This window comes from Perissodus microlepis, chromosome 23 (genome assembly GCF_051167445.1).
Source record: "Perissodus microlepis isolate ML-2025 ecotype Zambia chromosome 23, ASM5116744v1, whole genome shotgun sequence".
Classification (NCBI taxonomy): Eukaryota; Metazoa; Chordata; class Actinopteri; order Cichliformes; family Cichlidae; genus Perissodus; species Perissodus microlepis.
In genome coordinates this window covers 5,671,385-5,696,974 of record NC_140482.1, presented here as the reverse complement: position 1 = coordinate 5,696,974, position 25,590 = coordinate 5,671,385, and the positions used below count along the sequence as shown (strand labels likewise).

General features: G+C 40.7%; 1 protein-coding gene across 2 annotated transcripts; it reads right to left on the bottom strand.

Moving 5' to 3' along the window:
* Window positions 1-213: 213 nt before the first annotated feature.
* LOC146360856 (rho guanine nucleotide exchange factor 7-like) lies at window positions 214-20,448 on the bottom strand. Of its 2 annotated transcripts, XM_084921802.1 has the most exons (22): window positions 19,944-20,448; window positions 18,491-18,574; window positions 14,941-15,025; window positions 14,683-14,807; window positions 14,289-14,493; window positions 12,457-12,548; window positions 11,145-11,239; window positions 10,543-10,638; window positions 9,634-9,756; window positions 9,392-9,530; window positions 9,158-9,217; window positions 8,733-8,879; window positions 8,351-8,437; window positions 8,134-8,212; window positions 6,595-6,725; window positions 6,260-6,481; window positions 6,004-6,097; window positions 5,338-5,427; window positions 4,773-4,931; window positions 3,191-3,287; window positions 2,844-2,898; window positions 214-2,213 (listed from the first exon to the last, which is right to left on the bottom strand). In XM_084921802.1, the coding sequence occupies exons 1-22, from the start codon at window positions 20,106-20,108 to the stop codon at window positions 2,091-2,093; spliced, it is 2,553 nt and encodes an 850-aa protein (XP_084777928.1). In that variant the 5' UTR covers window positions 20,109-20,448; the 3' UTR covers window positions 214-2,090. The 2 variants fall into 2 exon arrangements, with proteins under 2 accessions (XP_084777928.1, XP_084777929.1); XM_084921803.1 differs by lacking the exon at window positions 4,773-4,931.
* Between the last annotated feature and the right edge of the window lie 5,142 nt (window positions 20,449-25,590).

Below are 25,590 nucleotides of genomic sequence, written 5' to 3'. Positions count from 1 at the left end.
TGTGTTAGGAAGATGTCACAACATGCCCAGCATGGGGCTCCTAAAGAACATAAAACTGTTTAACAAAAGAAACATTAATGTGGTGTTGGCCTTACACAGGAAGGCATTCATCAAAATGCGAACAGCAGAAAAACTTCAGTGCACAACAGGCAAAGAAACACCTGAAAACATTAAATCAACGATAGAACTTATTATGGAGACTGAGATCCACGGTTGGTTCAATATTTTATTCACTCAGAGAAATGGGTGAAATAAATAGGGGGGGGGGGGATTGTTGTCACAGTAACTACTGTAATCGTCTTCACTGCTATAACATCTGAACACACAATGCATTTACATTAATCACGTTCAGTTAAATACATTAGCTAGCGCCAAAAAAATGGCATACTGTATTACATAGCTTACATTAATGTGGTTCTGGTTTCAGTAATATGTCATTTGTAAGTGAAGTTTTAAAGATAAAAGCTTTAACAAAAGATTTTTTCTCCCAATGGCATGAGAAAAGCGTAGCTTTTCTGTACAAATCACCTTTAGCGTAATCGACGAGGTCAAGTAGAAAACAACGAGTGTTACAAATCAAAGCCAGAATAAAAACATAACATCAAACATATATATGTATATATATAAAAAAACATTGTACAATAAGTTGCGTACTGACATCATAAAAAAGATTTTCCAGTGTTGTATTGCTTTGCCTTTGGTATTGATAAAGAAGGAGTGCAGATCCGTCACTCTGAGTGTTTCGTTTACCTCTGAAAAAATTGTTAGAACTGCATGAAAACGAATGTGGGAGCTTTTCTGAGCATCGTTTTAGTGTACCGGCGCTTATGTGGAATAAAATAAAAACCTAATTGTTTTCTTAGTGTTCATATTGTTACATGGTTTCTGTTGATATTTTGAATTACATTGGGGGTTTTTAGGGTTAGACTGTTTCCTACACTCTGGACTGTTCCCTGACATTTTTATTACTTTTATTTTACAGTGTACATATGATAAATAATGTGTTGCCACAAGTTAAGATGTGTTTTTAAAGGTAGCTTATACGTTTTATTAATTTCACAACCATAAGATTGATCAGGAGCAAAATGCTGTTTCTTTACTTCAATGCTATCATCTCACTTTTTCCTTTTATTTTATCATTACAAAAAAAAAAATGAGTAACCCTGCATTACAATTTCAAATCAATTTTTTTGAGATATTGCTTTGGATGTGAAATTTGAAATGGATGTGAATCTGGAACTCCCTGATGGTCATCTTAATTCCTGAGAAACCTTTTGACATTAACTACTGCTGATTTTTTTTCAGCAACTACCCTTTTCTATGATTTCTTGTTTATTATTTGACAAGTTTAAGCACAATTGTCTAAACCCAGAGGTGGATAAACTGACACAGTAGGTCCAAGCAAATATCAGTAAGGCTCCGCACTTATATGGATCATTTTTGTATTAACACAACACTAAAAATGCAATTTAATCCCGTAAAACCTGTGAGGTCTCTTATAAGTGCTGGTAGACTTAGATTGCATTTAAAAAGTTTGTAGTTTTTTTAAGTTCAGAAATCAGTGAACCAAAGTGATTATATTAAAATCAGAAAATGAGAAATAAAATGTGGAGTGTGGGAATAAAATTCAAGTTTCAAGGAGTTTCGTCCACACAGCTCAAATATCTGTGAAATATATACGCCCATGTAGAGCTAGTGTTCATGCCCAAGGCCAGTCAGTAAAATACTTTCCTAGCAATTGTGAAATGTTGCACTAAAAAGGAATGAGAGAGAAGTACACAAGTACAGGAAAAAAAAAAAGTCTTGATTCTCGTGTCAGTGTTTCAAAGATGGCTAATCAGCTCGCCTGCAGGCTAGTATGGCTTCACAGCTTTAAGGTCAGTTGGGACAGCTTTGCCAACAGCTGGCAGGTGTTTTACATTGGTCCACAGTTTGGCACACAGGTCACTGTGAAGGTCAAAGCTAGTGGAAATGGAGACATGCTGCAGCGGAATTAACTATAAGCAGCTTGTTGTCCACACAGGTTCAATGATTTCCAAGTCATTAAAAAGTCAGGAACTAATCTCATCCTTCAGTGTCTGACACAAATCTCAGAGGTTTGTTTCGTCCCAGGTCGGGTCGTTCATGTTCTTCAGAACTCTCCTCACAATCCTCTCCAGCTCTTTCCTTGCCCGCTGTTCCTCCTCTAGCGTCCTCTTCATCCTCTTGTTGTCCTGGAGGAAGGGTGAAAGGATAAGGAGAAAAAAATAGATGAAAATAAATCAAAAGAGAGACAATAGATATCAAATTCATCGCCAAAAATAAAGTGAACCTGCAAAGGCAGAAACAGGCAGAGAAAAGGTCAGTTCAAAGCCACCACAGTGATCTAGGTCATAAATAGCATTGATGCACAGAAAAGGCTTCTTTCAGCTGCTCCGTTACACCAATATGGAACTTTTGTCTTGAAACCAAAGTAAAAAACCCATGACACTGCGCTGTGCTCCACACTAAGTATATTTTTACTCATTCAGGACCTGATCTCCGTTTAGAAACAGCCTCCATCCCTACTTTGTAGCTACTACAAAAATACTCCAAAGTATTAATGATCTGCAGTAATTCTGTCAGTAGAACCAAAACCCTAATTTCCTTTATTTGTATCAGGATAAAGGATCTGTCAGTACAGCATGTGTCCTTAATTAAACATGCAGGCATGCATTCAAACACACTGCCAGCAACTTCTTGGAGACCATCTGTGTTCTTGGACCTAATTTTGAACCTTTTATGTAAAACACGAGCAATAAACTGGTTACAGTAAGAAGATCTTGGCAGCAATAACTTTGTTTCTAAAAGAACTGGAGACAGACCTGTTTGAGTTCCTGGACTTCATCTCTGAGGCTGTACACAGTGTCCACCAGACTCCTGCAGGCACAGAAAACAGTTCTTATTTATTTAGCTTCACCAGCACTGACTGAATATGCACAGTTTCACATGTTTAAGTCTCTGCATGAGTGTTGATGTAGGATTTATATACTTTGAGATTCTGTTTAGTATCCTCCACTTTCATTAAGCATATTTATGCCTTCAATTTTTAAAACGTTTCTTTTTATTTATTGCCATAATAACTGCATGCCCACAGGGATGACAAAGGCAGTATCAGTTTTCTGTGTGTAAGTATTATAGCAAACATTAAAAAAACATCTTTGTCTCTCACCTCTCCTCTACTACAGTCTGTCCATTGCTCCTTGTTTCCTCCACTATAATCTTCTCCTCTTCTGGGAACAACACCTGGACGTCCTTCCTACTGGAACCTGATTCGACATTGACAACAGTCAGGTTATTATAAAAAATATAACCTGTGTGACAAATGCACAAACCTCTTATCATTTCAACTTGTAAACATACAGTTCAAAGAACAGAGGCTTTAACAGGTGATGCCTTACAAACTACAAGCAAGCAAATGATATAATATTACCTTCACTGCTGGCAGATATAAGATAATGAAATGTGGCACTTTCAAACACAAACCTCTGACAGACGTCTGTTCCATAAGTGCACACTGAGAAATCTGTTTCATTTTACCTGGAGCCTGACTGAGGCTATATGCACTTAACCTCCTAGGACTTGGCGTCCACATATGTGGACGTCACATTTTGGGTTGTCTAGACCAAAATACTAAATTTTGCTCTACAAGGGCCTGATATCCACTTACGAGGACATTATACTGCCTCTGTTTTATCGAAATCTAAAAAGAATATCCTCATATGTGGCTCTCATTTTTCTTAGAAACAAAAATCAGGTAAAAAAAAATAATCTGGTGATTCCTTGTTTTTACATTCATTGGGTCATAATATGCCCAAATATCAAAGAGAAATTAAAAATGCATGCCATAGAAGAGTTCAGGTCTTAGGAGGTTAAACCTGCAGTGAAAGGGAATCTGTATGGTTGTCATGAACGTATCACCAGTTATTATGTTACTGTACTTGTCCACTTGCTTGTTTTGTTTGTATACATTTCAAACAGCAATAAACAGACTTTACTATCAGGTATATTAGCAGACTGCTGTATGCTAATGAGAATACACACAGGGTAATACACAGAGATAACTACTGTGTACATATTATACAGCACAGACACACAGTACACAGGTATACGGACAGCAAGGGGAAGGTTTGAATCACTACACTAATATATAAAATGCTTTGAAGAAATATTTGCCCCTTCCTGATTTCTTAGTGTTGTCCATATTTGTCACATTTAAATATTTCTGATTATCAAACAAATTGTAATATTAGACACAGATAATGAAAGTAAACACAAAAAATCTAAACTTAAATCCGATTGAGATGCTTTGCCATGACCTTAAAGAGGCAGTACATGCTTGAAAACCCTCCAGTGTGGCTGAATTAACATAAATCTACAAAGACGAGTGGGCCAAGATTCCTCCACACTGATGTAAAAGACTAATTTCCAGTTATCACAAATGCTGGATTGTAGTCCTTGCTACCAAGAGGGGAAACAACCAGTTTTTACGGGGCAATTAGTTTTGGACACAGGGCCAAGAAGGGTTTGGATAAATTTTTTTTTTTACCATTTAAAAACTGCATTTTGTAGCTACTCGGATTATCTTTGTCTAAAATGTGTTTTATGATATGAAACATGTAAGTGTGACAAATATGCAAAAACTTGGAAATCAGGAAGTGGGCAAATACTTTTCCATAACACTGTACATATCGATCACTATGTAAACCAGCTGGTTCAGCATCATGTCAGGGTTTGCAACATTGATATCTTACGAGAAAATGAGGCAGTCCTGTAACTATGGGCAGTCCAGAGACTGTCATAATCCGAGTCCTCTGATTGGTCAGAACACGGAGGGTTGCCAGGCAAGCCAGCCACTGTGAGGCTGTTGTCAGCGAGTACGTGGTTGTGCATGAGGTCAGTTCCTTGCCAGGCTTTACAGAACCAGCAATGGACGGCATTTGAAAAACCAAATTGAATGTTTGGGGGATGAAGGAAGGAATATAAACCAAAGTGAAAGTGTAACCGATAATTTATAAAAACCAGAAAACCAGGTTGTATGGGATAAAAAATATAAACATAGTGATGACAAAATTAACAAAATAAATGGATGATGTTAATAAAACCCAATAGCACAATGTGTATGTTAACAGTTAATACAATAATTGGAGCATGAGGAAAACAGAGGAAGTGAGGTAAGACATAAAAGGAGAAGAGAGAAAAAACTGTTAGAGCCAAAAGCAGAAAACAAACAATGGTTTCCAATAAGACAGAGCAACTATGTAGTTCTATGCATGATGCGTTTACATATGTTGCACTGATGGATGTGTGCGTACTCACTGGAGTTAAGAGTCTGTCGTGTCTTGGCACTGGTACAATAAGCTTCAATGACTTTGAGTATCTGAGCATCCTCCTCTAGAGCTGCTGTACCTGAGAGACAAGGGCAGACCAGGGAACTGAGCTGATGAGACTGCACCTACACACCCTCTGGTGGACATTTCTTCACTGTACAGCTTTCTAAAAGATTCAATAAAGGCTGACTCCAACTTCAACCACATATCAAAGTTAAAGTGATCACCAAAGAAAATCTACACAGTTTGGATTTCAGCAGAGGTGAGGACTATGCATTGTTTTTATTAAAAACTGGGTTTCTGCTAATGAAATGAATATGCTGGTTTACTGTCTTACAGAGAACTCCTTCCATTCATAAAATTTGATAGAAATGTACTTAATGGGCTGTCACAATGGACGAGTTACTTTCTTGAGTCTAAGACACTTCAAAAACTATTCCAGTTTTATTCAGTGTTACACTGCTGTCCAGCTGGAAGTTTAGCAAAATGCGTGACTCTGACAGATTAAAGTTTATAGTACTTAAACATTATCTAATAGAAGCAACTGAAGAAATTTAGATTCACTAATAATAATATTATTAGTTATGTTGCTATGAAGTCATAGAAGTCCCCATGGCAACATTTTATAGTTGAAAGTTCAAGTTTCTGTTCTTACTTTTTCTGACAGTGAAGTCCTCTTCTGATGGTTTCCTCTCTGGCTTCCTCTTCGGGAGGAGCTTCTTCACATTCTTAGGACTCTTACTCATGTCCTTCAAAAAAAGATAAAAAATAAAATTCAGATTTCACTTTTTCAGTCAAGTCTTGGATCATATCACACAATACAACAGAAGTGAATGAATTTAGAAAAATGTTTGCAAAAAAAGGACACCAAAAGCAATATCTATTCTGTAATAAACTATAAAATCGAGCACCTCCTTGTAGCAGAGAGCAGCAGAGGGCCGGAGTGGAGGAGCAGGGCGAAGGCAGCTTAAGCTCCAGGGTTTGGGGGTACTCGGTGGCTCCAGGGGTCCCCACATAGGGCTGCTGATTCCCATCCCATGCAAGGAGACATGGGGAAGGGTGTGGTAAGTGTTCACACTGCTCCCTCTACGAGACTCCGAGTTTCTAGAGGGAGTGACAGGGTGAGAGGGCAGCTGGGAGGAGGTGGGTGAAGTGGAAAAAGAGGAGGAATCAGAGGAGGAAATTAGAAGGAAATGACGTGGATGAGCTGTAATTCATTTATTTTGTAGAAAATGTGCCGACTTACTGTGTGACAGACAGACAGAGTCTTGTGTGTGGATGCAGCCGGAGCGTGGGTGTGTTTAGTGAGAAGGTCCAGCCATTCCTGCAGATCGTGCTGACTGTTACATGCTACCTGGATGCGCTCACCCTGGCTGCCTGCACAATGACCCACACAAAGTGGAAGATGTTAATATTGCAGACAAGCACACACATCATACAAATACAAAAGAAACCTGACCTTCCTCTCCCCAGTCAGTCATTCTTATATTTTCCAAATTATGCTGAATGTGCTACTTGTGTTTTGTATGACAGCCCTTACTTTTTATCCATAAGCAAAACTGACTATTTTTTACTATATACAGATCAGTTCAAGTCAAGGCTTTGTGCAGGCCAGTCCGTAACATTCACTTTGGGCTTCTGGCGGGAGGCATGTTGGATGACAAAGCGAAGAACCAGACCCAGTTTTGTTTTCTTGAGGGTTTCTTTCAGAATCTTCACAAATCCATCGTTCTTCATGATTTCTTCCATATTGACGAGATTTTCAGCTGCAGATGCACTGAAGCGTTCTCACAGCATAATACTCCCACCACTGTTTGGCCTTTGGGTTGTACACCTCTTCCTGCTTTCTCCAAACATAAGCAACGTCTCTGCCCTAGAGCCCTAGTTTTGTCTCATCTGACCAAAGGACGCAGTTCCAGTGCGAACGACTGTGTGACAATTTCTCCAGGTCGTCTTTAGCATACTTCAATCTAGCTTGAAGCTGTCTTTTCTGTAGAAGTGTTTTTTTTTCTTGGACTGCAAACTTGCAGCCAACTCCTGTGCTATATTCTAACAATTACAATACCAGACTTGGCTGAGTCATTCACGGGTGTCCTGATAGTTGTTCTGGATAGATCTGCCGGAGGTTTCTTCCTGTTAAAAGGGAGTTTTTCCTTCCCACTGTCGCCAAAGTGCTTGCTCATAGGGGGTCATATGATTGTTGGGTTTTTCTCTGTATCTATGAAGCGCCTTGAGGCGACTTTTGTTGTGATTTGGCGCTATATAAATAAAATTGAATTGAACTGAATTGAATTGAATTAGATCTCTCAGTAGTTTTATTTCCATTGTCTTTGGAATAATATTGTTTTACAGAAAAGCAGAAGTGTAATTAAAACATAATAAAAAAAATTCTGAATTTTCTGAATTTTTAAAAATATTTTGTGAAAATAGTTTGTATACATGTTAAATTTTTAAATATGTCCTCAAAAAAGCAAATTATACTTGAGGGTTAAACTGCAACAGTAATCACTTTATGCTTTTCAGCATGTCCTGCAAGGAGTGTATCTTCTGGGTTGTTGTTATTAATGAATTTATGCAAAAACAATCCCTGAATCTCAGAGTTTTGGCGAAAATGCCCGGACTCCCAGTGTTCCCGCCTAATGTAAATGTGAGATCATCAGGAGCAAACTGTCTGTGAAACCCCATATTTGAAACAGGCCATGAGTGTAAAGATGCTGAAATCAAGTGCGATTCTATAAAAGAGCTAAGCAGAAATGTCTTGTAGTAAATGAAGAAAGGGGCTGACCAGATATTTCAAAAGCATTCTTCAAGTTTTCTCCATCCTCTATCCTGGAAATAAGCATTCCTGATAATGGTATCCGCCCCTGCAGACACAACCAGAAACAGTGTTCATCAGTGCACCAGATAAGCTAGTAATGTTTGACACCTCAAAGAAATACATGCATGTTAGTGACAGGAACATTACTGTGGAAATTACAGCAATCAAATCAAGTGTGCCATACCTGATAGATGAATCCACTCATTCTCAGGCTGGCAGAGACCATGAGCAGAGTGTGATGGAAGAGAAGGAGGTAGCATTCATTTGACTCCTGAAAAATAGGATGTGTTATTGGATTATTGCAGGGTTTTACCTTGCACTATAAAAGTGCCAAGTGCTGTATAAATAAAATTGAACTGAACTGTGAACTGAACGGTGTTCATTGTGGGAGTGAATATAAATTTCTGGTACATTCACACAGCACAGTTTGTGTAAACGCTAAGTTTAACAAGTATGCTCAGGTTTTTCTGGCTGATCAGAAGCTGGCCTGTGAGTATGCCTTTCATTTCAGAAAGATAACAACAGGTTCTGTGTGTTGTTAAGCTCTTGCAGGTCGTGATAAGTACCGGACAGTTCTGTGAGTGAACTGCGGCCTGGGACATGTGAAGGACAGGGCCAAGAGTTCGGATATCATCTCCCTCCCAGTTTCTGATCGGCTCTGTTAAAATCTGCAACACCAGTTCCTTCTTCTTCCTGACTTCCTTACACTGAGCCTGAGGACACAGAAACACAGAACAGGCATTCAAAAGCTCTGTGACATCATTTCTGATTGATACAGTGAAACAGTGGTTAAATGTACAAAAAACAGGTCATAAAATTACACTCAAACTCAAAAAATGTAACATAAGACACCATTAGTCGCCTCTTATGGGTTACTTTCTGCAGGTTGAGTAGTTTGATACACTTTGTACCCCTCATTTCTGGACTACATTAGCATGCACATTACGCTTGACTAGCTTAATGTTTAAGGACTGATAAGCATGTGTCTTACAGAGAGGTTTTTAAAGGCTGTCATAGAAGCCTGTAGATCAGCTCTGTCAGGGTGTTGGTCCTAAAAGACAGACAAGATTCAAGATTTAAGCACATGAAAACAAATAACCTTTTTCCCTCTTGTCAACATTCTCTGCCCCAGTTATCATCATTCAATAAAATGATTCAATTAAATTTTGCAGGACTTGAGTATACTAGCAGAGATGCAGAAAGACAGGGAGCGATTCAAGCTTACTTCCATATGTCTGTCCAGTTCTTTCAGCAGGGTTGGGTATCTATCCAGTCTGATGAAGGGTTTACTTAGGCTAGTGGTCAGTGCCAAGATCCCAGGGGGGGGTGCTCCTTTTGACTCCATGTACTCTTTCAGCTCCTCACTGTGATACACATACACAGACAAAATATACAAAATACAGCACATGAGCTTACTCTTTCGGGATAGAAAGTTTTTTTCTGTGGATTAAAATGATCAGACGGTACCTGTGTTGTGTCAGTACATTGACAGCAGAAGGGTGATTAGAGCAGTAGGTCAAATAGATTTTCTTCATCTGGGGGATCAAGCCCAGGAAGAACCCTCCAATCCTCTGCTGGCTCTCAGGAAGTCTACACACACAAATGACATGACAATACCAGTCTGGATAAAAGCAGAATCCTAGTATATTTGTTGCACATAAAGATAAAAGTTTCACTCTGTGGTAATTATGGGTGTTAGCCAGCCTTCAGCCTTAACATAAAACAGAAGTGAAAACTGATGGGAAAACAACATTTCAAGACCAAACTTTAAAACTATAATGTCTTCTGTTAAAGAGATCATTTAGTGACACACAACCAATCGTCAGCTATACAAATGAAACACAGGCTCAGCTGCTGTTGTTCATCAGGTCTAAGATTTTTATTACCCCCCAAAAAAATCACCATCATCATCGTGTACTTGTCCAAACTGGAAAAACAGGTTGTATGACTTCATATGGCCAATAGATGTCGCTGTTGTTACAACAATCGCCAACATGAAGCTCCATTTAGGACAGCTGCTGGTCTGAGTAATCTTAGTGCAACAGGATGTGAACATGGGAAGTTCATCTGAGTATTGTGCATGTTTTAGAAAGGCTATAGAGAAGTTATATGATAGCCAAAGTTCAGAAAAACATATACTACATACACAGATTTAATTCCAGCACAAAAGTGAAATTAACAACCTGTAAATACAGCAGTCAAACTTTATTCAGTAAAGCAAGCAAGGTTCAGAGAAGAAAGAAATGTCTGTCACTAACAAACTGACCAGTCAGTCCAAACTCCATCCAGTCTATCTCCAGTCTATCACAGGTCATCAGTCAAAACTCAAAAATATTACATGCACAGTAAAGACTAAGAAAATAAATATATACTGACTTGGTGTGCTCTTCCAAAGACTGAACCAGCATTTGCTGAAAGGTTGAAATGTCTTCCAGGTTTGCCTGAATGTGACCGATGTCAACACTGCTGAGTCTGCAGAAGAGAGGAGAGGAGGGAGCAGAGCATTAACTCTGATGGTGTGTCAGAAAATATCTAACACACAAGTGTGACACACCACACTGTATATATACAGACAGATATACAGATAACCTGTCAGATCGATCCAACTATTTCATGAATTATATACAGCCAAGTACTGTTAAAACCTGCCTCGTAATTTCAAACATTTATACCCTATAAGGATAATACAGAAAAAGTATATTAAGGAAAATGTATTCAAGGTAAAGGCACTGTAATTTAAAGTACATGTCTGATGTGGATCTACCTGAAATATATAATAACAGTATGCCTGGCTCCAGAATGTACAGGGACAGCAAATAATATATTCTGTCATATGTGTGTGTAAATATTAGATATATGTGTATACATATTCAATTTAGATTTACGACAGTGTAATAGATATGCCTGTGTGCGTTTCCTCCCCCTCTAAAATCTGACTCTGTTGAATAAAACAACGAAAGGTGTAAAAATAACTCTACCTGTCTGTGGGATGAAGTGGACGAAGGTATGAACCCAAGAGACTCTGTAACTCCCTTGAATATTCAGTCTCTGCTTCCAGGATGTTCTGTAGGACCTGATAAAGCCGTCACACACACACAAAATTTTCCATTACTTATGTTAAGTGATACTATTAAAATATAAAAGAAAAGAGTGAAAGAGTGAAAAAGTGCCAGGCCATTCAGTTTCCTATCACTGTAAATGTCTATCTTCAGGTTTTGGATAATTGTACAGCATTATATGAGTTTATAAGGAAACAGCTTTTCAGTGGGAAGCGCATTTGTCACAAACTAACAGGGAAAGTCATCGGAGCCTTCGGGAACCGTAGCGTTGTCCTGGCTCGATTAGCTTTCCAAGGGTCTGACTCCGCAGGCTAACTGGCTAATCTCGCCATGACATCAGAAACCTCACAGTAATGAGGTTAATGAATTGCACGGTGACAGATAAGACAGCGCTGTGTCTCCCCTCAGGCCAGGAGCCAGTATATGTTTACCAGTATTTTAAGCAACTGTAAATTATATTTTTGTATATATTATTTTATATATTATATTTTTTTATTTAAAAATGATCTATAAGAGGAGATGGAGACGATGCCAGTGTGCAACCAATCATGAAATAGCACACAAACAGATGAAAAGCATGCATCTTCTACTTTAAAAGCTTCTGTTCTAAGGCTTTGGGGGATTCTTTTATGAGAAAAAACACAATAACTTTTATCTATGTCTTCATGTTTTTGAATTTATTTTTTAGGAACAGCTTTGACTTCAGGCACATCTGTGTGTGTGTGTGTGTGTGTGTGTGTGTGTGTGTGTGTGTGTGTGTGTGTGTGTGTGTGTGTGAGACACACTCAGGTAAACCACCCAATGATGGATAGTCTTGTGAGGTTTTGCAGCTTGTTGCATTATTGAAACACTCACAAACACTCACGCAAGCATCAGCAGTAGCCAACCCTGAGGCAAGGCTGCCCCAGAAACCAGTGGAATGGAAGAAATAACCTACATTACATCTGCGCCACTCACACACACACACACACATGCACGTACACACAAGGATGACACACGTAGGGGTGCTATGCAAGCTCCACAATTACATGCTACACAATCATTAAATAGATGTGTGGAAAAGAACAGATTGCAACAGTCCACAAAAGCCCACACACTTAAGAAATCCATCCATTGGCACAATGTAGGTGAGCAAACACACACACACACACACACACACACACACACACACACACACACACACACACACACACACACACACAATAGAATTTCTTAAGATTGTGATACTTACCACATTGTAATAGGTCTTGTTGATGATAGTGGTATCAAAGCCTTTGGGTGGACTTTTGAGCGTCCCAGACTTTGGCTTGTCTAACGTTTTGTCTAAAAATATCAACAAAAGGGAAAAAAATGGAGAAAGAGGGTCACTGGCTTTAAAATAGAGATAAAAACAAAATACAAGCTACATACAAATTTTGTCAAATAAAAATAAAAGTGATGTGCTCATATAACAACACAACACATTCTTAAGTCACTGTGTGTTTTATTTTACCAAATTAACTCCCTACAGTTTTCTTTCTAAGAATTTAAGGGATAAATCAAAGAAGACAAACTTGATCAAAAGGCAAAGGTCAACAACCAAAAAGTAACAGTTCTGATTGCTCACACAGCAACTAAAGCAATAAATCTTCCTTTCACTGTGGCGCACTGATACCGAACGTCTCATCTAGTAAAAAAAGATCAACAGTCGCTGCACAAGAGCACCCAGAAAATCTCCCTCAGAAAATGTCACATAGAAACAAATTTTTTGGGATGAAAGCTCCAACATTCTCCAACTGCAGGACAATGTTGTGGCTGATCCAGTATGTAGGTCAACCAGTGATTGAATGCTATAACTCATTGACTCGACAATGTCATGTCATTTCACTGTCCCGGCCACTGTTATTACAGCCCTGGGTGGCCCATAACAGAAATCTTCTCGTATTCTTCTCTTCACTATTTGTAGACACTGCAAAGTAAGGCAAGACGAGCGACAACAGCACAAAAGTATGTTCCAGATAATGGTCGCCTTAATGCACTTTTTAAACTCACCCGACGGACTACAGAAACTAAAGAGCAACCTAAGGAAGCTATGAAAGACACTTTCCTAGATCTTGGTTCATTGCTCTCAAAAAGAATGCTTTATGTCATCGCTGTTGACTCTACAAACAGGCACAGCAATCACAAGTATAATCACACATCAAACAACTCCCACTGGACATTTGGATTTACTGCCATTCGTCAGAGTGCTGTTATCACGGTTGATGTTTTCTGCTGTGAGGTTAAAGTCAGGAAGTTTCTTTTTATACAGCAGCTCTGGAACTTCCTTTCTTTGTGTTATTGCAAAGCTTTCTTCCTTCTGTCCTGCCTTTCCTCCCCCAAAAGCAACAAAACTAACCAACAAATTTAACCTAAGATGTCAAAATTCAAAGAAACACCATGTTAGTATTAAAATAAAGGCAGAAAAAGCTCATATATGTTGATTATTGTTGAATTCCAGGGTGAAGAAACCTAACTATGCAACTATGTTAAAGAACGGCGAGGAATGAGGGGAATTTCTGAACAAAATAAACAAACCCAAAAAGAAATATGACATATGAAATAAATCTCAATTACAGTACGTGCCAAGGATATCTTGTCCAGTCCTTGAGAAATCATTCAACTAAAAGAGGTCAGGAAGTTATAATCAGTAAGAACAGACATGCAGGAAGTCTGTTTGTGTGTATCTGGGTGTGTGTCTTTGCTGCTGCTTTGGGGGAAAAAACCCTCACTTTAAATTGATATTAGCAGAGTGTTTTTTTTTTCAATTCCAATGTTTATTTTACTGCATTTTAAAACTTGAAGCTGTCATATAATATTAATGGCTCATATCGTGCATGATGGAAGCAAAATGTTCAAAATATTTTATAAGCAAGCTGCTCTAAATCTGCTGACGGGCTTGAAGATGGGAATATCTCAAATCAGCGATCTTAACATGAGGCCTATGTGCAGAAATGTATCAAACTGTCCTCTGTGACCAAAGCAATAAGGAGTTATTTCTCCTCAGTGGTGCACAACATCTGAAGCAGTAATAGTTTAACCCACCATTTCCTTTCAGCTCCCGTACATAGTTACTGGGGAACCACCCAGTCTTGTCCTTCAGCGTGCCTTCCCACCAGCCCCCCTCCTCCTGCCTGGTCACAATAATGAGGTCACCCTTGGAGAAAGACAGTTCGTCCTCATTGGTCTGCTGGAAGGGGAAGCGTGCCCTGACCAACAGCTGGCCACACCCACTGCCCTCTGACATGTCCTGTGAACGAGAGGAGCGGAAAACAACGTGAAAACAGAAAGCTGTTATTTATTAGTCGTGTTCAGGCAGGCACCACCTTCAGAGGACTTTAGAGGATTAAACTGTGTTTTCACAACACAATAATATTTCTAACCCTGTTGCTGTTTGTTTGCTGTTATTACCGTTCTTATCTTTGACATGGTTACTCACCAGGCTGCGGTACTGAGGCTGCAGCAGTTTCAAGGAGCGACTCTGAGTGTTCAGAGAGTCAAAGGACTTGATCCTTGAGGTTGAGGAGTGTGCCACACATACGGTGTCCCCAGAAACACTCAAATCTGCAAATGCATGATGCAATTGAATAAATCTTAAATTCATGTGGTGGCCAAACAGGAACATGCTCCAAAAAAGTCCAAATGTTTGCAGAGATAGAGCAAATACTGCTCTCACACACACACACAGCGATCTTACCTTCAGTAGCTTTGTTGAGGGCAACCAAGGAGTTTAGCACCTTAGAGAAGTTCAATCCCTGCAGCAGGTCATTGACCTCGAAAGGCTTCAAGGAGAGAAAACCAAATAAAGAATATAAAGGGAATTTTAGAACAGCAATAAACCATAGAGAGGTTTGACGTAAAGGGGGGAAAATGTACACACATTCATAATAAATTCATAGAGCATGACATCAAGAATCACACAAACTGCCTTCCTGAAATAGCTGTGCATGTATCTCACATAGAAATGTGGAAGCAAATAAAAGGGGTTTGAAAAACAAAGGGCAACAAAAAACTACATAAGACTACATAAGAAAATATCTTCTTCCTATTTGGTTCACTTGAATAATTGTAAATGTACATAATGAAGAAGTATGTCCGCCTAAAAAATTAAGAAACACAAGTAGTTAGTGGGGGGCTTACATCCCTACTCCAACTACAGTCTGGACCAGGATTACTTAAAGTCTGAGCCCCCCCTCATTAATCTCCACATTACACACACATGCACACACAGACACACAAAACCATAATCAACATACTTGTGAGGCTCCTAATCTTGTGTACACCACACACACTGAATGACTTCTAAATTCCCAAGCCGTGAAGGTGGGGCGATAGTGAAGCATAAAAGTCAGCTTTGGAAAATAGAGCTATTTAAAAAGAAAGAACATCTGTAATCCTCATTCTCTGTTTCTGCACAGACTGAGTCGCTTTGATCTAATAAATATAACCACACTGTCCTTTTATGTTGCCTTTCTCGGAAAGTGCTCTGGTTTGATTTATGCATACAAGCTTGACTGGTAGTCAAGAGCAGCGTGGACCCAAAGTTAATTCACACGTTCACCTCTCCTACTGGCACTGGCCCAAGATACAAAATGAGACTTAGCGACAGTGCTACAGCTGCATGTGAACACATTTTAGCCGTTTAATGCAGGCCCCTGATCAATCTGACATCTGACACAAAAAAAGCACTTTAACTAATGAAGGAAAATGCATTTGACACAAACATCCTACGTGTTACATTTGGCAGTTACCGACAAATGTTCTTACTTCTGTCCAACCAGAGTTCTAAGATTTAGGTTAAGATTACTTTAGCTCCACTGAAGCATATTAGGCTGAAAGAAAAAATGTACTACAATTACAAATTCAGACAATCCTTAAAAAAATCAAGCATGCAATATGCTTGTCTTACACTTTGCCCTGTAGATTTTCTCGCCTGCATCTGTAGATGAGCACCTACCGTCACAACTCACTTACAACAAACACCTGTCATAGGTCAAACAGCTTACCTGATTATAGGCAGCACTTGATCTACAGTTGCAGCGAAGGCACTCAAAATGCACAGGATCACTGTCCCACCCTGGTCAGGTTTAATTAACAGCAGACGCCAATCTATGATCACGACTGTTTTTTTGTTTTTTTTTTATTAACTGTGCAGCTCTTCTTAATCACGTTCAGCGTTCGTCCACGCTCAAGCCGGCACTTATTGCCCGCTCTCTAATCCTCTTGTGCTGGACACACACAGTCTGGCTTGCCCTCTTCTTGTCCCGAGGACTGTCTGAGAGAATTACAATGCTGATGTCAGTCAGACTGCTAGTAATGGAGACCTTGGCTTCCAGCAACATGGCTGGCATGCCTCTAATCAAGCTGATTGGAAAACCCACTGGCTCGGGCTGCCTGGCGTGCAGCATTACATCAGCCCACTCTTTTACTCTCCTTCATTTCATCTTTTCATGATCCTTCCATTCCTCTTCTAAAAGCCCACAGTTGTTTTCCAAGTCCTGAGCGAAACCACGCTACACGTCTAGAACCTTGACTCTTGTGTTGCGTAATCTACTCTTCTCAATTATGACCCCATGGCTTTTTCCACGGCTAAGATCAATAGTGTGTACGTAGGTGTGTGTGTGTGTCACATCATACACTATTTACTAGCTTTCTCTTCACACTCACTGTGAGCCAGGATATAACCTGGCTCCTGGGCCTGCCGTTGTGCAAACACAGACACAAGCACACACCCTAATATGCGATTCTGAACACTGAGAGCGGTATGGATATTTTTAGCACAGCATTTTATAACAAATTCAATATCCAGCTTCATACTTAACCCTTTCTGTGCCAAACAGCTGCTTATTCATTCCAAAATATTAAGGGCAGTAGTTGAAACAGCATTCAGATCAGCAGAAAAGTCTGCTCCACCTCCAACAACACACTCCCTTTGACTTAAAGCACGCCCCAAATGAGAACTATGGTAATGATCAAGTCACACATTAACTATCTGTGTTTTATCTCTTATTCCAAATGGGATGACCCACAACTCAATGGTATCGACCAGCAACGCACCAATATAACCGACAGACATTGATGTCATTCTCTGTCATTATAAAGGATATTAACCTGTGGTGATGGCCTGTGTTTAGCTGTTGTGTCCCACGTGGAAGCAAAGAATAAACAAGTGATAAGAAAAATGACAAATAAATAAAAAAACATAAAAATGGATCACTCCTAGCATAAGCTATTGTTATTTTAGACCCTAGTATGGGCCCAGAATTTCACATTTGGTGCATCCTTAGTCTGGACTATAGTCATCCTGAAAACAAACATACCCAATTATTGATCTGTTGTGCAGTCTGAATACTGCTGCCAAGTCAGAAATGAAAACAGAGCGTCCACGCTTATCTCTGCTTCTTGTTTCCATAACTACAAATGGTCTACAGGCAGCAACAGCCATACAAGCCTGTGGGCTCGAAACATCTTTGAGACAGACTGAAAATCAACTCATTTTGGCCTACTTTTACTGGCTCTGCTCCTCACAGTCAACACCACAGCTGGTGGTTTTCAGCATGGGTAGAGGAGTGTATCATATGAGGATACGCCCACCTTGTCTAAATAAAAGCAAAACTGTGCAACTTTTATATAAAGCACCACGCATGTAGGCGTTTGCTAAAGACTTTATCAATGACTAACTAGTAAAAACTATAACTTTCGAGTTTATTTTTATGAAAAATCATTCCCAAGTTTGCCTGGACCACATGAACATAACATAAACAGCACACTTGATGATATAAAGCCTCATATTTACAGATTATTATACAGTAATAAAGCTTAAAAGTGTCTGAATACCCCAAAATGGCTCATATAGGTATGTACAAAGCTTTAGTAAGCATTAATAAAGCTGAAAAGGGCTTCCATTAGGATCTATTTCTTATGAGGTCACCTTCTTCCAGTGTTTTTCAGTGTTTATAAATATGTAATTAACGAATTGAATTAAAACAAGTGGACACAATTGTGTCGTTGTGTTTTAATGCTTCCTCGAGGAGAAATAGCCACAGGTATTCACTCATTAACGACACACTTTCAGCTCGTGAGTACTGTCTCGTGCCATTAGCAGCTACTATAACAAATGCATTTTTTAAGTAAAAAAAAAAAAAAGGGGGTCCATTCCAACAATGAAACTGTCCGTGAAACCACAGGACACGCTGCACCCGAGGCTTCCCGCAGTTAATGGGCACATTACGGATGCATTAACTCACCTCCACACCGAAAGCCCCGCAGCCTTTAACAAACTCGGTTATGTTCCTCTGACACTCGCTGTCGCCCCTCGGCTCCTGGAAAAACTGTGCACGAAGAAAAAAACACAACAACACCAAATTAGCCCAAATTGTCAACTCATAATAGACACAGAAGAGTTCCTGGAGGTGTCTAAGGTTTCGTCCGCTTGAAAACAATCTTATTCCAGCCGTTTGCTGCCTATGCACTTGCTGCTTTCCAGGATCAAGCCAGCTCGGGTAATCAGTCAAACTTCCGGGTTTAATTTTCAGAGTAAAAGCATTGTTTTCATACCTTTAACTGCCTGCTTTCGTTAAACAATAATAAGAAAGTAGCCAACAAATACACAGAGCTTGTACTATAATGTAATTTTTCAGCTAGTTCATCGGGTTTTAGTGTTATCATGATACACTACTTATCACAAAATGTGCTTAACAGAAATAAAAAAAAAACCAACATATATGTCTAAATTAAAATAAGCGCATAGTCTTCACCGAAGAAAACTAGCTATGAGCTATCCTCCTAAATAAGAAAAAAATAATAATTCTAATGAGCAACAAGCCGTAGATAATGACATGGTTCGTGCCTTTATTTTGATAGGACGACTCCCTCCCCGTGCGCAGGTTACTTTGAAACAGGTTTAAGATCTCCCAGGGAGGTTGGATAAGTAGGATATGACGTTGACTGGTTCATGGTCCACTGTGTGTGTGTGTGTGTGTGTGTGTGTGTGTGTGTGTGTGTGTGTGTGTGTGTGTGATGAGCTGATAAGCCTGTACATTAAAGCAGTAAGCTTCCTAAACTCTAGAACTGGCTCTGACGACCTATGAAGCAAAACACATGTAGTGTCATAGTTGAATAATGATGATCTAAGTAGCGTGCATTAAGTAGAATTGGCAGTTAGAAGTATTTCTGCTGGTATTAGGTGCATTTCAGTAAAATATTATATTTTTAATGCAGAAGTCGGGTCACATTTACATATAACTTCACAAGCTGCCTCCTGCTTTTATATTCCCACAGACATGAATATTTTTTTTAATTGTGAAATGAAAATAACACTTGAGGGGAAAAAAGAAGCCTGTACTGCAGTGGTGAGTATCAGATTGTCGTATTTACAAGTAGCAAGAACTGATTGTAGATTTTCCTCACAATCAACTCAAAAGAAAAATGTAAGAGAAAAAATCTTATATTCTGCAAAGTGATTGGGGTGGGGTGGGGGGTTTGTTGTTTTTTAAGATTGTTATTTTTAAACCCTACACATCCAGGGATATTTAATTCCGCAGGATGAAGCTTAATTGGTCTCATGTAATATTTATCATGAAGCTCTTATCATGAACACTTTTAACACAGTTTTCCTTTCTTTTGCTTCCCCATATTATATCGATTTCACTGGGTTATTATTAGTCAGTTATACCTCTTTCTCCCCTTGCATTTACTTACTTTGTCCACCGTCCCGGGTCTGAGTCGCTCCAGCAGCCTGCACAGCACCGCTCCATCCTGCAGGGACGCCTGGAGGAAAGCCTCTGGATCCGAGATGCTTTTCTTGGGAGACTCCAGGACTCCGAGCGTTATGAGCCACGTTACCGTCTGTTCGGCTGAATTCATGCTTGACTTTCAGATGTCATAAAAAACAACAAAAGCAGCGGCGGGGGGTAGCAGCAGCACTGTCCCCTGTTAGTGTCTGCGCTAACCTACTTGTGGTTTGTCCAAAATCAGACGGCGGCGTCAGCCCCGCCTTGTTTTGAACACTACAATCAGCGCGCACTGGCTGGATCCTCTGCGCTGTTTTTTCCTGCTATGGAAAAAATAAGGTGGAAGTGAGAAATACCGCTTTTCCTTCCTCTAACAGCCCCTCATTGTCTGCGCTCTGGCTCTCCCTCAGCGGATGTTGGCATCACCTTTGCTCATACACAACTGTAGCAGCGGCATTATTGTCAAACCAGCTGCTCCAAGAAGCAACTTCCTTTAATGGTTTACAAATTAAAAGTCTAACGCAACAACAACAACAAAATGAATCTGATACAAAGTAACTACAGGGCCAGTATTGATTATACCGATACTGATCCCGATACTTTTAATCTATAAAAGCAGCTTATTTAGGGGAGCTCAGTGTTTCATAACTTTTCGAGGAATCAATTTTTGGGGGAAACTGGACTCTTTGCACTTAGGGTCAGTATCTGTTGTTTAAAAATTCTATAGGTAATAAAAAAATACAATTGACAGTCAACACAAAAGAATTCAAACATTTTTTTAGAATGCATCTTTGATTTATACTTTTTTATTTACAAAATTTCATTTACTGTCAATATTTGGCACAAAGACACAGGCTGAGCTGGCTGACATAATAGTGTGCATGTGGTATTGCTAAAGCAGCATTTCTGTAGTACCACTGAAAATTCAGTTTAGAGGATACAGTAAAGTGTCAAGTCTGTTGTATAATTAGAGAAAGCACTAAGACAGAATGAGGCCATGGTCCTCAGCCGGAAAAGGTGGAGTGACTTCTCGTTTGGCTCTTGACGAAGGCGGTCGCACCTTTCTCCTCTCCTCCTCTCCCCTATCTTCCCTGCTTAGCCTCTTGTGTCCTTGTCTTGTCTCGTGTTTTTTGTATTACTTTTCCCTGGAACACTCTCTCACAGTCTGTTCTCTAAAACCTAAAGAGAATTATGGATTCGATCAACTGGTCTCTGAATGCTATTGACACCCTTTTCTCAACGAGAAGTCTGGGCTCGGGAGAGCCCGAGTGCCCTGGATGTACTTTCCCTGCCGGATACACGATGGACGGGTGGCAGAAATGGAGAATCGTGTGCCTGGCGGGACTGTCGATTGAGGACGCTGAAGATATCTACCTATTCGGAACCATGATAACAGGGTTCTTGCTGATCGGAGCTGGCTTGGCCCTGGCTTATCGAAGAATTAAGAAAGTGGAACCGGCTGTTCAAACCCCCACAAGGCTGCCCGCTGGGATTGGAACGATGGGACGAGGCGCGACTTTTCAGAATGGGCTCACTGAGTGCAGCATGGTTAAGATCTTGGAGAAGCTTACAGCTGCCGTGAACACTCAGAATAAGACCTCTGAGCGTACATTGGATTACATCATGGAGAAGTTCACTCAGAATAAGACCTCTGAGCGAAAGTTGGATCACATCCTGGAGCAGCTCACTGCGGTCGTGAGTTCTCAGAATCTGCTCTTTGAGCACAAGAATGACAACATCACGGAGTGCAAGTTTGATAACATCATGGAGAAGCTCGCGGCTCTTCAACGGGAGATTGAGAGACCAGTGTCGGACTGTTAGAACAGCTTTGAAATTCTTATGAGTTGTTCGCACAAAAGAAAAACCACCATCATAATGCGGCTATCCCTTCGGCGCCAGCTGTGGGCTCAAGGCTGGAGCCGAACAAAAACTCCCTGATAACAACTGTGTTTAGACTGTTCTTCTCATTCCATGCAAGGCCACCTGGGATGGCTGGCAGACTGTTTACTTAGCCTGGCAGGGCGAAGGACACTGTCTCAGCTGAACTATGGACACACACACACATACACACTGATAAGCACTCATCCCCCCCTCATCCCCCCCCCCAAACGCCTTCGATGCTTGTTCCCTCCTGGAGAACACGGCATCCTGGAGGATGGCTGCTGTCTTTGTCTGGGATTACTCCTCACCCCCTACCAACCCTGTTGCTTGTCACGTGCTCCATAATGTTGTGCTGTGGACATATATGTGCTTTCTGTGCAGAGGAGTTTTTTTGTTTCCTGCTCTTATGCTGTCCTCCCATAGGAGCCCAGCATGAGTAGAGGTCTCTTTTTTTCCTCTTGTACTTTCCCATTGTAGTGTACATTTCAGTGGTTTTCTGTAATGCAACCGTTCTCTGACTTGTATCCCCATGTGATGTCTGTGTCATGTGTGTAAGGTCGGGGGAGGGTCCATTCCAGGGCAACCTGCATGTGGCGAATAAAATTTGAACTTGAACTTGAACTTGCCCACTCAGGGTACGAGACCCTGCCCCAAGTGGAGGAGCTTAAGTATCTCGGGGTCTTGTTCACGATTGGTGCTGCAGCCGCAGTGACACGGACGCTGTACCAGTCTGTCGTGGTGAAGAGAGAGCTGAGTGTAAAAGCGAAGCTCTCAATTTACCAGTCGATCTACGCCCCTACCCTCACCTATGGTCGCGAGCTGTGGGTAGTGACCGAGAGAACAAGATCGCGAATAAAAGCGGCAGAAATGAGCTTCCTCCGAAGGGTGGCTGGCCTCTCCCTTAGAGATAGAGTGAGAAGTTCGGCCATTCGGGAGGGGCTCAGAGTAGAGCCGCTGCTCCTCCACATCAAAAGGAGCCAGTTGAGGTGGTTAGGGCATCTGACAAGGATGCCCCCTGGGCGCCTCCTGGGCGAGGTTTTCCGGGCATGTCCCACTGGGAGGAGGCAGTGTTGATTGTTGTTAAACACTGGACAAGCTGGAGGAGGAGGCTGGGGAGAGGGAGGTCTGGGCTTCTCTGCTTAGGCTGCTGCCCCCGCGACCCGGCTCCGGATAAGTGGAAGAAAATGGATGGATGGACTAAGACAGAATACATAAAGGAGGTTTTGGGTGTAAATTTACTTTATATTTTCTTTATATTTACACCCAAAAAGATGTCATAAATGCTGTCATGTGGAATGGCATAAATGACTGCATTTATGGTGGTCCTTCCAGTTCTGGTATTCGATGGTAAGTCCCAGTCGGGCTCCACGGTGCTGGGCTGGGAGCACAAAGCCCACTAGAGAACGTCAGGCCCTCAGGCCACACTCATGAAATGGAAACTCCTCTATTTTCATGAGACTGTTCTTGGAGACATAGCAAACCTTGTGGCAATGGGAAATATTCATGTGCCATCCTAGAGGAGTTGGACTACCTGTGCAACCTCTGTTGGGACCAGGTAAATGGTAAATGACTGGTTCTTACAGTGCTTTTCTCTTTTAACTGAGCACTCAAAAGGCTTTATATAACGTGCTTCATTCACCCATAATATCTCTCGGCTTGCCTGGGAACGCCTTGGTGTTCCCCCGGACAAGCTGGAGGAGGTGGCTGGGGAGAGGGAGGTCTGGGCTTCTCTGCTTAGGCTGCTGCCCCCGCGACCGGGCCCCGGATAAGTGGAAGAAAATGGATGGATAGACTAAGACAGAATACATAAAGGAGGTTTTGGGTGTAAATTTACTTTATATTTTCTTTATATTTACACTCAAAAAGATGTCATAAATGCTGTCATGTGGAATGGCATACATGACTGCATTTATGTCATTCCAGATAAATGACATCATTTATGTTGTCATTTTTTAGTAAACAAATCAGAAAGTGGAAATAAATTCATTTTAATCACTGATGTTAAAGCCCAAGCTGTCTTAATTTACCTGCTAGACAGCAATTTTTCAATTCTTTGTTTTTCTTGGTGTACCCTTTATTTTGAAGGTAAACTCTCCTAACTTCCGTTTTAACCTTTACCCGCCTCCAGTGTTTTGACAGCTGCACGTCACAGGACCGTCCCATTGATGACTAACAGGCTAATTAAAGCACACAGAGCAGATTCCCCGCGTTGTGGACAGATACGTGCAGATGTGGTGATTTATCCACGCGGTAACGTACTCATAAAATGTTGTGTCTTCATTGTATGGCCTTAAATGACTAGCTGACTTTTACAGCGACAATTTTGTAAGAGGCTTGACTGTCATCAGTTAGCAGTTAAGGAAATGCACTTAATGCTCATCAGTCAGTAATGAACCATAACTCGACTGGGAAAACCCTTTCCCATTAACTGCGCTAAACTGGACTCTGTCGCCTCCTGCCGGACAGCATGGTTCATGGGTTATTTCTGATTCCTAACTGCTGTAACAATAGAATCTAAATTCCTGCAATAACAGCAGCTACACGGTGGCTTTAAGACACAATGGCATAGGAAGATGTAATTATATTGTCACATAGCTATCAGACTCTTTGGAGGAATTATGCATGAATTAATGAGTATCTTGTAAAACTCAAATAGAAAGCTGTCAAACTTTTGACAGCTAATTGTGCTAAACTGTTTGCATTTGTATTTAAAGTTTAAAAGTTTTACAATAGCTTCATTTTCAACCTCAGTGCCTCCTCATTACAAATGACCCCGTGTTGCAAACCAGGAAGGACCGCTGTGTGCAAACCCTATTCTACTTTAAGCCCAGAGAGGCTATTAGATAAGATAGATTATATATAAAATTAATATACAGAAGAAAATTGATTCATAGCATAATTAAGTAACAAGTGTTCACTTTAGATTAATTATGAACACAATACAAATTACTACAGGAAAAATCCATTTGGAAATGTTGCATATGCATAGCAACTCCATGAAATTTTCAGGAGACTCACCTACAAACAGCACTAATAAACAAATGCCTAAACTTTTGGTAAATATAATCCCAAACATAATGTTAGACAAAGTGAAAGCTGCTTTCAACCTGGGTCACACATACACATTACACACGCCAAACGTACACGGCTCATAGCAATTAAAGGAACATTTGCACAAGGTACGCAGTAGTTTGTATGGCCCTCACGTGCTTGTATGCATCGCTGCTAACATCAGAGCCTGCTCTTAATGAGATGACTGATGGTTTCCTGGACGATTGGACGGAAACATAATGTCCCAGAGGTGTTCTGTTGGATTTAGTTATGTCCCTATATGGATATGCCCCCCACAGACCATCACTGACTTACCACCAAACTGGTCATGCTGAATGATGTTACAGACAGCGTAACGTTCTCCACAGCTTCTTCAGATCCTTTCACATCTGTCAGATGTGCTCAGGGTGAATCTGCTCTCATCTGTGAAAATCACAGGGCACCAGTGGTGGTCCTTCCAGTTCTGGTATTCGATGGTAAGTCCCAGTCGGGCTCCACGGTGCTGGGCTGGGAGCATAAAGCCTACTAGAGAACACCAGGCCCTCAGGCCACACTCATGAAGTCTGATTGTTTGGTCAGAGACATTCACACCAACGTCCTGCTGGAGGTCATTTTGTAGCTCTGGCAGTGCTCGTCCTGTTCCTCCTTGCACAAAGGAGCAGATACCGGTCCTGCTGATGGGT

Bases quoted from the DNA above. Each gene is read 5' to 3' on its own strand.
- LOC146360856 (XM_084921802.1), bottom strand. From the start codon at position 20,108: ATGAATTCAGCCGAACAGACGGTAACGTGGCTCATAACGCTCGGAGTC. The intron at 10,639-11,144 runs GTAGAGTTATTT...TCTCTTCTGCAG, and splicing joins CCACTTCATCCCACAGACAG to ACTCAGCAGTGTTGACATCG. The intron at 6,098-6,259 runs GTGCTCGATTTT...CTTTTTTTGAAG, and splicing joins CTGCTCTCTGCTACAAGGAG to GACATGAGTAAGAGTCCTAA.